This window comes from Urocitellus parryii, chromosome 6 (assembly GCF_045843805.1).
Source record: "Urocitellus parryii isolate mUroPar1 chromosome 6, mUroPar1.hap1, whole genome shotgun sequence".
In the NCBI taxonomy this organism is placed as follows: Eukaryota; Metazoa; Chordata; class Mammalia; order Rodentia; family Sciuridae; genus Urocitellus; species Urocitellus parryii.
In genome coordinates this window covers 190,192,436-190,205,277 of record NC_135536.1, presented here as the reverse complement: position 1 = coordinate 190,205,277, position 12,842 = coordinate 190,192,436, and the positions used below count along the sequence as shown (strand labels likewise).

The 12,842-nt window shown below is 45.0% G+C and overlaps 1 protein-coding gene across 1 annotated transcript in view; it reads left to right on the top strand.

The window, feature by feature from the left end:
* Tshz2 (teashirt zinc finger homeobox 2) overlaps positions 1-11,577 on the top strand; it is a 245,222-nt gene extending 233,645 nt beyond the window's left edge. The window contains exon 2 of the mRNA XM_026391015.2: positions 6,753-11,577. Coding sequence (XP_026246800.2) covers positions 6,753-9,823 — 3,071 coding nt within the window. The 3' untranslated portion in view covers positions 9,824-11,577. The remainder of the gene's footprint in view (positions 1-6,752) is intronic.
* The last annotated feature ends 1,265 nt before the right edge of the window (positions 11,578-12,842 follow it).

The window sequence follows — 12,842 nt, the reverse complement described above, 5'->3', positions numbered from 1 at the left end:
TTTTTTCATGCAGGCCCCACCTGGTACACATTCATTACACATGTGAAACATTCTAATGAAGTAAATAGTCTTTGGGACTTTTTTTTTTTTTTTTTTAGAGAGAGAGAGAATTTTAATATTTATTTTTTAGTTCTCGGCGGACACAACATCTTTGTTGGTATGTGGTGCTGAGGATCGAACCCGGGCCGCACGCATGCCAGGCGAGCACGCTGCCACTTGAGCCACATTCCCAGCCCCATCTTTGGGACTTTTTTTAAGAGACGTGGTTTGTGATGGTCATCTATTTCCATGGGGCAGAGATGGTCTCAGGATGCGCCTCCGTTACTGCACCTACTCTGTTTCCAACACGCCTTAGAACCAGGATCCTACTTGACATCCAGAGAGAGGAGGGACCAGTGTGCCTCTCTCCACCAGTGTGTGTCAGCCACACTTACACTAATGAGTTCTGTATGATGTGGCAGGAACGAAAATCCATAGGCCATGAATGTGGGGTTGCTGTTGAAATTTTTCCTGGCTGGGAATGTGCGTGAACTTCATAGCTTGCACAGACCAGAGAGAGGGGGCCTTGGCTTGCGGTGCCTGGATTCTCTGTAAATGAAGAAGATGAGAGCTCTGGGGTCGGGGGTCTCCGCAGCCCTCTGGCCTTCCACTGTCCTGAAACAAAAAGCAGATGGCTCCCTCAGAGGCCCCCACTCTGGGCCTGGCCACCATTGAAAAGTAGCTCAGCTTTCCTGAACACTAAATCCTCTGTCTCTGCTCATCCTGCCAACAGGAGTGCCAATTAGTGCCAATAATAATATACATGCTAACGACTTTTAGACCACAGTCGCCAAAACACTGGAGACGGTGACAGGAGGCCTTGCTCTGTATCTTGGCTTAGCCCACCTACCGGGTCCATGGCGAGAAGTCCTCCCACCCCTCATCAGCATCCATCTGCACACTGCAGAATCTCCGTGTGGTTTTAAACTGTCATTTAGGGTGGGAGATTGGCGAAAATGATCCTGTCAGCATGGGATATGCAGTTAAATGAGATCTTAGTTGCTCTCTGGCTTATTTTTGAAAATCAGCCTTCTTGAGTTTTAAATTGTTCTTGGGTTCTAAGAGTTCCACCTCTCCTGCCGTTTTAAAAACCTGTCAGCGATTTCACTGTGAATACTCAGTTGAGGATTTTTGAGACAACTATGGGAATGTATACCAGCAACAATCTGATGTCAAACATCTGACCACCTGCAAATTATTTTTCTCAATTTCATTTAAATCTTTGTGACTAGAAGATTGGGGAACAATAGAAGTGGTCACTTTAAAAAAAAAACACCATAATTTTACTTTTTTTAACATTTAACATAAGATTTTTTTTAAAAAAATTTCAGGGTCATTTCTGAATTTTATCCACATCTATTAGGGTCAAACATTTGCAGCAGTTGGAAAGTGGCATTTCTCTTTTGTTACAAAACAAAGAATTCTGGAAATGATTGCTTTACTATGAATCACAGAACACTTAATGGATTTTGTTTATTATGGGTAAAATTCGTCCGTATTTTCCCAGATCCTTCTGTGTGGCTCTTGTTCTTTCATTAAAGTCTGTTCACCTAAGAGCATAATTTCTGATGTCTTGCGATATTGGTGCTTATTTACTATCTTCATATTTAGATGGATAAATCCAAATCTTGTTACCCAGAGAGTGGGACACGAGTCAGTGTTTTGGTTGGTCTGAAAAGAGGATTTTATGTGTGTGTTCCTGTTTTGTTGTGGAATCAAGTTGATAGGACGATTGTAATTCACACATGATCTCTGTGGGTTGGGGGGTCCTTCACTCAACTGAGGTGCCAGTCGCCCTGCTAAGGACCAGAGTTTGCGGCTGGAATCGTCCTCGTCCGTTGTCTGGTCTATTCATTCAAGCATTGAAATCATTTGTAAGCAGGATGCGACGGTCTATGCCAGTCGGCGATGTGGGTGCTGGGGAGGATCAAGCTCTTCCTTCGGAAGGACAGATATTTTAATTTCACATTCAGTGGGAGAAGACAACCAATCAATCAATAGACAAACAAATAGGACCACTGGCAAGTACTGTAGGGATTCGTCAGCAGGGTGATATGCTAGAAAGTCACACAGAGAGAGGAAATGGGCCAGGGAAAGCCCTGAGACATGCAGTACAGAGGAAGAACTTTCTGGGCAGACACATTTGCAATGTCAGTGAATCACAGTCAAGAAAAGGGTTGGCAGGTTCCAGGGGAAAGAAAGAGACTATTGTGTCTTAGACACGGAGAGTAGGGTGCGGGTGTGCAGGAGGGCAGCAGGAACAGGCGACCAAACCCTGGGCTCCTGTGGTCCATGCAGAGGATCTGAACTTCATTGCAAGTGCAACAGGAAGACACCGCCAGAGTTGCATCAGAGGAAACTCGTGGCCTGACCCATTCTGCATAGAAGGCTCTGACGACAAAGTGTGGAAGACTGTTGTGTCACCCCAGCGGACAGGAGGGCAGCCCCATCTGAGCAGTGGCCATGCAGTAGAAGAGAAATGGTCTCATGAGCCTGTCACTGAGACGGAACTGACAGGTTGCTCATGAATGAGCTGTCCCGGGAAGGGAATGCATGTGGCCAGAGTCAACGTGGTAAAGGATGGAGGTTGGGTTGGAATGGGGGATGTTTGTCACCGTGAAGTTTGACCTTCAACCCAATTCAGCAAAAAGGTTCTTCCTGTACCTTGGCATAATTGTGATCGTTTTTTCTTTTGTTAAATAAGAATAAACCTGCCACTCATCCAGTTATACCAAGAGTCACACATGATGCAATCCTATTAAACAAATCATCGATAGAGAGAGAGACAGACACTCATTATCCACCGGATTCCCCGTATGCTGGCTGCCTTCCCTCTCTCGCCTCAACTGCCGGTGGCAAACAAAATCACTTAAGTCAAGTGAACAGTTTTAAATGTACAATATTAAAATGTGTTTTTAGAAACTCCTTGGAACCCTCAGCCATTGTTAAAATGCACTCACTTTGACAGATGCTTTGGCACTTTTTTTATGAGGCTTTTCAACGCGTTACCTTATCGGGTGCACGAGATTTAGTCTGTTCTGCAGAGAAAAACAGACAAAAAGGGTCTCTCAGCACGAGTTACTCTTCTGTAAAGGTTATAGTAAACATGTCAATGCCTAATTAAGCAGAAAATTTTATCTGTATTGTGGGGGAGGCGTGTGCTGTCTGCGACTTTTCTTCTGGGGAATCCATTTAGAAGGACAAAGTAGATTGTGAGGTTGAGCTGGTCCGGAAGGCGCAGCTTCCAAATGTCAGGAGAGAGAGAGAGAGAGAGAGAGAGAGAGAGAGAGAGAGAGAGAGAGAGAGAGAGAGAGCGCGCGCACTTCTTTTCTCCCTGTTTGAAAATGACTATATTGGCTGAGCAGATTTTGTGTGAGAGTGTGTGTTTTTGTGTGTGTGTGTGCGCGCGCGCATGCGTGCACGCCAATGTCTCATCAACACACACAACACGAAACCTGATTTAATTCTCAGCTTCCTAATAAGCATCAGGCACAGAGTAAGGCACAGAAAATACTAGATGAATAAAACCCAGAAACACCCAACTGTGATGACAGAAAGCCCTCCTTCCCTCTCCAGAGTCTTCACTTGCTCTGTGCATGTACATGTGTATACGTGTGCGTTGTTGTGAACACACTGTGTGTAGGTGTGTGCACATGTCTGTTGCTGTGCTCGCACTGCCCCTAAGCAAGGGATCATATATCTCAGCCTGGAACCGCGCTGCCTAGTGCCTTCTACTCAGTGTCTGTCGGGAGTAAGATCACCCTTTGCCTTTTCAAAAGTGACCCTATTTTGATTGATGAAATTTTTCTGATTTTTGAAGCATCTTACTTGGGTTATTAATTTTGTAACATAGATGCTCTCCTGGAACCTAATGGTGTAACTATTTTTGTTAACATGCAGATTATTCCAGAGGAGAGAGATGTGGAGAGAACAACAAAGATGGCCTGACTCAGTCATTTGCTGGCTTTACACTGCAATTTCCTTGCAAGTAGAGACCACTTATTAATGGTTGTTTGACTAGACCTAGTGCGAGTTGTTTCTTTAAATCAATTTATGCAACTAGAGACCAGCAATACCAATATAATGAAAAAATCCACTTGTGGGCTTGCTGAAGAAGCAACGCCACATCGATAGCAATAAAACAATGAACACAACTCCTTAACTCGTGCAGTGAATGCTCACATCTTGTGTTATGATATCACAACCTTAAAATCATGGGCTCCTGGGCTGGGATTGCAGCTCAGTGGTAGAGCACTTGCCTAGCATGTGTGAGGCACTGGGTTCGATTCTTAGCATCACATATAAATAAGTAAAAATAAAGGCCCATTGACAACTAAAAAAATTTGTTTTTAAAAATCATGGGCTCCTGTATCCAGCATTCCCACAGTTCTCCCTCCTGAGGTGGTGATCTTTTTTTTTTTATTATTTTCATTAGGTTGGTGATACAAAGAGACCACGCCTCCTGGGCAAGACTATAGATTCTCTCATGCAACAGATTTGGGTTCATGTCGGGACCCTGTAACCTTGGCTGTGTGACTTTGTGTGAATTCCTTAAGTTTCAGTTTCCCCCATCTGTGGAATGAAAATAATCATAGTACTTGCTTTGTGTAGCTATTAGGTGAAATGAAAGAATGTACTTGCAGTGATTAGCTTGGTTCCCAGGAGACAGTAATTGCTCAGTTAAAATTCTTCATCTTCAGCAGAAAGCAATAAATACAAGGGCACAGGGATGGAGGACAGAGTAAAGGAGACTTTATTGGTGGGGTTCCTGAAGGTTAGGTCCCAGAATCATGAGATCTTTAAAACATACATTTTCAAGTTACTTCCTCTTTTGAACTGACTTTATATGGCTAAGGTTATACATATTCAATTCTTTAGGAATATTTACTATATAGAGAAAATATTCCTTGCTGTTTAGTAAATGATTTTATACTATTTCAGTGTGCACTTGATAAAGATGTTGATAAATTTTTTTGTCAACTAACAGTCAAAATCTCGTTTAGCCAATTAAACATAAGTTTGACTTTCTTTTCTTTCATGCCTCTTGTTAAGAAGTTAGTGGCTGTGGGCTAAGGTCTTCATAGATGACCTGCTCCCCTCAAGGGTTGCCCTTCTGGGGATGTTGAAGGCTGGGCTGGCTGGTGGAGGTGGCCCCTGGTTCCAGCTGAGCTTGTCTGTTCATGGTGAATTTACTGCTCACAACTATTACCATAGCTGACCTTTTTTTTATGGTTCTGGGTTACTAATAATGTCTTCTAAGTTCTACATATTCTGGTAGCTTATTGTGATTTTTTAAAAAAATAGTTATTAACATCTCAAAACCATTGTGCTTTTAAATGAATGAATATATATATATATATATATATATATATATATATATATATAACATCTTCCTCTTCGTCATTGCCATCAGCCTTTGGAGTTCCTGACTCCAGCTGCCTTAGTCTTCACAAACCCCCTTCTCTTTGAACTCTGTCTGCCATTTCCCAGGACAGACCTTCAATGCAGGACTATCTCTCTTCTAAGCTTGATCCTTGGTGGATGTAAATAACAGCACCTGCTTCTAGGGTGTTTTTCCGAGTAGCCACCTGCCACCAAGAGAGAGATAGAAACTCATATGGAAGATATTGCATTAAGATCATGCAAGCCTTGCAAATCCAAGGCTGAATCTCCTTTTCTTGGGTATATCTTTGGTTGCATTTTATCCACGTGGCTCTGAAAAGCCAGGTGAAGAAAATGAACCCATGGGCATAAATAGTCATGTTCTCCATCTCCATTGATGGATATTTGCCATTAATTCCGTTTGCACCACCCCCATGTCTTCATTTTCCCTCTGCAATTACTGGCCCTAAATCCTTTCCAAGAAGGGAAAGCATGCATCCCCAATAGCATTCTGCATCTACAAATCAACTGTATAATTGGCATCTCATGACGGGTACCCACAAATCACGGTGCATTTGAAATTACAGGAATAAGATCGAGATAGCATTTTAGCCTTGCCTGGAAAGGTCTTCAAAAGCCTGTTTGAGAATAATAGGATAGTCCCCAAACCTCCCATTCTAGCACTATTTGCCATTATTTAAAAATCATTATATTTGCTGAGCTTACATAATTTTTCAGCTATCAATGGAAGATTTTATTTGCATACTCCATAATCTCCCTTCCTGTCTCGAACCTCTCTGCAAATAAAAATGTTACAACAAAAAGGCACTGGCTATCAAAAATATATTGGCTGTGCATTCAAATTAGTTCTGAGCACTTAAAAATGGTACATTCAGATGAGTGTTTGCCAATATATCTAAGTGTTTTGGTAACTTTACCACTGGAACACCAAGGTCACGTCTTAGTTTTCTTACAAGCCAACATCCTTCTCCGTTATGACTTTAATAGGATTTGCATTTCAATCCAGATTTCCTGAAAGTCATGCACATTAATGAAACTGTCCCATTATAGGAATATTATAATGATATTCCTTAAACACAGAATTATTAACTTGGGATTCTAGGCACTTGTAGAGAATGATAAGTCTTGACACTTCTTTTTAAAGGCAGTCCATGGCATAAAAGACACCATTTGGCTTTTCCTGTTTCCATCTCTGGCAGTTCATAAACGTGTGAATGAAATTGCTGCCCAGTTCAGCATGGGAAGCGCTCGGCCTAAGTGGGGACGTGGGAATGGAATGTGTCATCTCATCTCTTCTCCTTCTCTTGCAGGCTACGCCCAGGAGGAACAGCTAAAGGAAGAGGAGGAGATTAAAGAGGAAGAGGAGGAGGAGGAGGACAGCGGTTCAGTGGCTCAGCTTCAGGGAAGCAATGACACGGGGACAGACGAGGAGCTAGAAACGGGCCCAGAGCAGAAAGGCTACTTCAGCTGCCAGAACTCTCCTGGAAGTCATTTGTCCAATCAGGACGCAGAGAACGAGTCTCTGCTGAGTGATGCCAGCGACCAGGTGTCAGACATCAAGAGCGTGTGCAGCCGAGATGCCCCGGAAAAGAAAGCGAACGCTCACCCCAAGCTTCCAAGCGAGGCACACAATTGCATGGATAAAATGACCGCCGTGTACGCCAACATCCTGTCGGACTCCTACTGGTCCGGCCTGGGCCTCGGCTTCAAGCTCTCCAACAGCGAGAGGCGCAGTTGTGACACCCGCAATGGCAGCAACAAGAGTGATTTTGATTGGCACCAAGACGCTCTGTCCAAAAGCCTGCAGCAAAACTTGCCTTCCAGGTCGGTCTCGAAGCCCAGCCTGTTCAGCTCCGTGCAGCTGTACCGGCAGAGCAGCAAGATGTGCGGGACTGTGTTCACCGGGGCCAGCAGGTTCCGCTGCCGGCAGTGCAGTGCTGCCTACGACACCCTGGTTGAGTTGACTGTGCACATGAATGAGACGGGCCACTATCAAGATGACAACCGCAAAAAGGACAAGCTTAGACCCACGAGCTATTCGAAGCCCCGGAAACGGGCTTTTCAGGATATGGATAAGGAGGATGCTCAAAAGGTTCTGAAATGCATGTTCTGTGGTGACTCCTTCGATTCCCTCCAAGATTTGAGTGTCCATATGATAAAGACAAAACATTACCAAAAAGTGCCTTTGAAGGAGCCAGTGCCAACCATTTCATCAAAAATGGTCACTCCGGCCAAGAAGCGTGTGTTCGATGTCAATCGGCCTTGTTCCCCCGATTCCACCACCGGATCGTTTGCAGATTCGTTTCCTTCTCAGAAGACCGCCGCCAGCTTGCAGCTGTCCTCCAACAACCGCTATGGCTACCAAAATGGCGCCAGCTACACCTGGCAGTTCGAGGCCTGCAAGTCCCAGATCCTCAAGTGCATGGAGTGTGGGAGCTCCCACGACACCTTGCAGCAGCTCACCACCCACATGATGGTCACAGGCCACTTCCTCAAGGTCACCAGCTCTGCCTCCAAGAAAGGGAAGCAGCTGGTGTTGGACCCACTCGCAGTGGAGAAAATGCAGTCCTTGTCAGAGACCCCAAACAGTGACTCTCTGGCTCCCAAGCCATCGAGCAACTCAGCATCCGACTGTACAGCCTCGACCACCGAGTTAAAGAAAGAGAGCAAAAAAGACAAGCCAGAGGAAGCCAACAAGGGTGAAAAGGTCGTGAAAAGTGAGGAATATGAAGACCCTCTCCAAAAGCCTTTAGACCCCACCATGAAGTACCAGTACCTGAGGGAGGAGGATTTGGAAGACGGCGCCAAGGGCGGAGGGGACATCCTGAAGTCTCTGGAAAATACTGTAACCACAGCGATCCACAAAGCCCAGAATGGCGCCCCCAGCTGGAGCGCGTACCCCAGCATCCACGCGGCCTACCAACTGCCAGAGGGTGCCAAGCCGCCTTTGCCCGTGGGATCCCAGGTACTGCAGATCCGACCTAATCTCGCCAACAAGCTGAGGCCCATCGCCCCAAAATGGAAAGTCATGCCACTGGTGTCTGTGCCCCCAAACCTGGCCCCCTACACTCAAGTCAAAAAGGAGTCGGAAGACAAAGACGAAGTCGTGAAGGAGAGTGGGAAGGAAAGTCCCCAGGAAGAGGCATCGTCCTTCAGCCACAGTGAGAAGGAGCCCTTCCCCAAAAGTGAACCGCCTTCGGAATCCAGAAAGGCGGAGCCGTGTCCCCTGAAGGAGGAGGACAAGCTGATGAAGGAGAGCTGTGAGAAAGAGAAGCCGCCGCCCGTGGAGCCCGTGTCTTCTCTTAGCAATGGATGCGCCCTCGCCAACCACACGCCGGCCCTGCCGTGCATCAACCCACTCAGCGCACTGCAGTCCGTCTTGAACAATCACCTGGGCAAGGCCACCGAGCCCTTGCGCTCACCTTCTTGCTCCAGCCCAAGCTCAAGCACAATTTCTCTGTTCCACAAGTCAAATCTCAGCGTTGTGGACAAGCCGGTTTTGAGCCCTGCCTCCTCCAGACCGGCCAGTGTGTCCAGGCGCTACCTGTTTGAGAACAATGACCAACCCATTGACCTGACCAAGTCCAAAAGCAAGAAGGCCGAGTCCTCGCAAGCACAATCCTGTACGTCCCCACCTCAGAAGCACGCTCTGTCTGACATCGCCGACATGGTCAAAGTCCTCCCCAAAGCCACCACCCCCAAGCCTGCCACCTCCTCAAGGGTCCCTCCTGTGAAGCTGGAAATGGATGTCAGGCGCTTCGAGGACGTGTCCAATGAAGTCTCAACTTTGCATAAAAGAAAAGGTCGGCAGTCCAACTGGAACCCCCAGCACCTCCTGATTTTGCAGGCACAGTTCGCCTCGAGCCTCTTCCAAACATCAGAGGGCAAATACCTGCTGTCTGACCTGGGCCCGCAAGAGCGCATGCAGATCTCGAAGTTTACGGGACTCTCCATGACCACCATCAGCCACTGGCTGGCAAACGTCAAGTACCAGCTTAGGAAAACGGGCGGGACCAAGTTTCTGAAAAACATGGACAAAGGACACCCCATCTTCTATTGCAGTGACTGTGCCTCCCAGTTCAGAACCCCTTCCACCTACATCAGTCACTTGGAGTCTCACCTGGGCTTCCAAATGAAGGACATGACCCGCATGGCCGCGGACCAGCAAAGCAAGGTGGAACAGGAGCTCTCTCGGGTGTCGTCGGCTCAGAGGTCTCCGGAAACAATAGCTGGCGAAGAGGATTCAGACTCTAAATTCAAGTGTAAGTTGTGCTGTCGGACATTTGTGAGCAAACATGCAGTAAAACTCCACCTAAGCAAAACGCACAGCAAGTCACCCGAACACCATTCACAGTTTGTAACAGACGTGGATGAAGAATAGCTCTGCAGGTATGGGTTTGCTCCCAGGCCGTGGCAACCTCAGCCTTGAGAGGAGCTGATTACAGGGAGATGGGTCTGCTTAGAGGCAGCCCGCGTCTCCTGAGGCCAAGCAGGACAGTAGCTCGCTGCAGTAGAATTATTTTTATGAAGGACCAGAACATGATAAATAAGTCCTAACCCTTCTCTCAAGTCCTCCAGTTTAGAGTGAGGGGATAGGATAAAAAGGACTTAGAGAGGCCACGTCCTGCCTATGTTGCTTCTAGGCCTTCATGATATATGATCCCCAAGGCCCAATCTCCCCGGGGCCACTGAGGCTCTCCCTCCTTGTAATGAATAAGTGCTAACTTTTCATGGGTCCATTCTAAGCCCCTCCCCACCTCACCTTTCCATAGCAATGCTAATGACTGACAAAATGGTCAAAAGATGAACAATCAGGATGGGGGACTGCTAGGGGCAGTCACTACACAGAGATTTCTTAATCAGCTCCTGAATAGCTTAAAGTTGTCTTTATTATTGTTACTTGTAATAATGCTTTTTGCAGCTTGCTTTTAGCAATTGCTACCTTTCACCTCCTTCCCTTATCTATTTCCTACATTAATTTTCCTATGAAAGAGCATGTGCCCTTAAGGAGATGGTGGAAAAATACTCTTCTCTGCAGAGAATTGAGAGGAAATGAGAGGAGGCCTATTTTCCTCTCTCATCTCTTGGTTTTCTTGAGGGTAAACTATCATCAGAGTCCACCTTTAACAGAGAAAGATGGAATGTATGCCCTTGAGATTTTATTTTACATAAAGAAATAAATGGCTCTCTGCCCACTTCCCGTCAATGCGCACAGGGTCCTACAGCTTAAGGTAATTTGCATCAAGTATCATACAAGTTCATGCCTTGAGTAGTCACTGGATACCCAAACTACTTATGTCACCTCAGAAGAGAGGACAGAGACAAAGGTCAAATGCCTTGGCTGATAAGCCGCACCAGCCATTTTCAAGCGTTAAGCATAAGCAAGGCTGGGTCATAGCAAATTGCTGCCATCTCCTTTTTTGCATTACCTCTACTTCCTCTTCTATCCCCTTCAGCACGACACCCCCACATGCTAAGACCCTCACACATAATCAGACAGTCCTCCACTGGAGCCACATCCAACATAAGGACTCAACAGGAACTCAAACTTCTATGTCTACCAGTCCAGTTTAGGTCATGCTAGATTACAAATTTGCTCTTAATTAATTCACAATAAGGTATGGAAAGATAATAATAACATATGAGTTCTGGCCACCCCCTGTTGTCAGAGCATTTGTTTGGAAACAGGAGATTTTCAGATCAAGCTCCAAGGGTTTGGACACTATATCATTTCCAGGAAGAGAGGCATATTTGTATGGCATGGCTCTGGCCTCACCCCACGCAGGTAGGAAGATTTTCCTAGCATGAGGATGGCCCAGATGATATGAAAGGCTAACATATCTGATGCAGGACTCTTCCCTCAGTGAGAAGATCTGAGCTTCTGATTGGGGCCTATATGAAGACCATCTTTTTTGTTTGCATGTTTTTATCATAATAATTAAATGTTATTGGCAGATTCACATTTTGGTTTCCAGCATGATTTTTTCAGCTCATCCTATTGAATGAAAACCTAAATGCATCTATTGAATCCACAGGTGGGCCCAGGGCTCTGCAACATCCTATTTATTTGCTATATAACATTTTACATTTTGTGTAACTTGCTATTATGCTTTTCTGGTCCTTTAAAAAAAAAAAAAAAAAAAAGGTGGACATACACAGAATACCTAGAGAAAAGAAAGATATTTCAAAGCCAATTGCGGTGGGTCCAAACCAAGAGGACAAATAGGTGATGTTTATTTTGTGCTGCAATAAAGACCAATTTTCCACCTGTTAGGTTTGTAATCATTTTTTAAACTGCTGTATGTAAATAGGGAGAAAGGAGAAAAAGAAAGCTCTCATCCATCCTCAGTCAAAATCTGAAAAGTACAGTATCTGCTCTAGAGAAGTAAGAGTAAACCAATAATTTGGGAAAACATTCACAAAAGGTACTTGCAAATCTGTTAAATACATAGATAAGATAGCTCCTTTCACCCTCTTGGCATTCGTACAGAATAAAGCACCATGTTAAAGTATAATCATTCCCATCCAAAGCTCCATCCTTAAGTAACCACCATGGTGATGTGAATCCGAGAGGATTGCAGAGGAACAGGTTGGACTCTCTGGGACTCATTTAAAGCGGTGCGAGTCTGTTTGTGGTGTCATGTGTGTAGAAAGACAGCGCTGGTACTGGGTGTGTTTGTGTCAATAGGAAAAACATCCCACTCTGCCTGAACCATTCCCGAGCTGTGGGGTCTCTGTGCTTTGCTCACCTGGGGAAGAATGCCTGGACCCTCAGGGTCCTCTTTTAGAATGACCTCTATGCCACACCTTCCCACAGCTTAGAATAATGCCTATTATGTTTTTAAATGGTCACGAAATGATAGCCCTGCTATCTGGATCTCTAATCTCAGTCGGTTTGAGTGAGAGCACAAATGGTTGACAGTGACGTGATGTTTTAGAAGCATGTAGAGACGTTTGGGGAAATTTGGGAGCATTAACATATCTTTGTTTTCTAAAAGATATAAATTTTGACCTGAATTTTTCTTTCCTTTCTTGGACATATCTTAAATCCTGCAGAATGTTCTGCCAAATATTAAATTCAAATGGTCATTAAAAATTCATTAGAAAATATTAAATGTGCATCCCTATTTGAGGACATAAGTAATCTACAACTACTTCAATATGTATTTGTATACATCTTTAAAAGCCACATGCTCTCAAAGAATAGAAATTAAACAGAGAGTAAATCATTGAGTCTAAAATGCATAAGGATTTGAAATTATAGTCATTACCATGTAGTACAGCGTACAAGTTTAACAGCACACCTAACCTGGAAATGGTTGGCAGAAATGTATTCTAGTCCAATAAGCTGCCACCTCTATTACAGACAGCTTGATGGAAATACATGTTCAGGGCCAAAA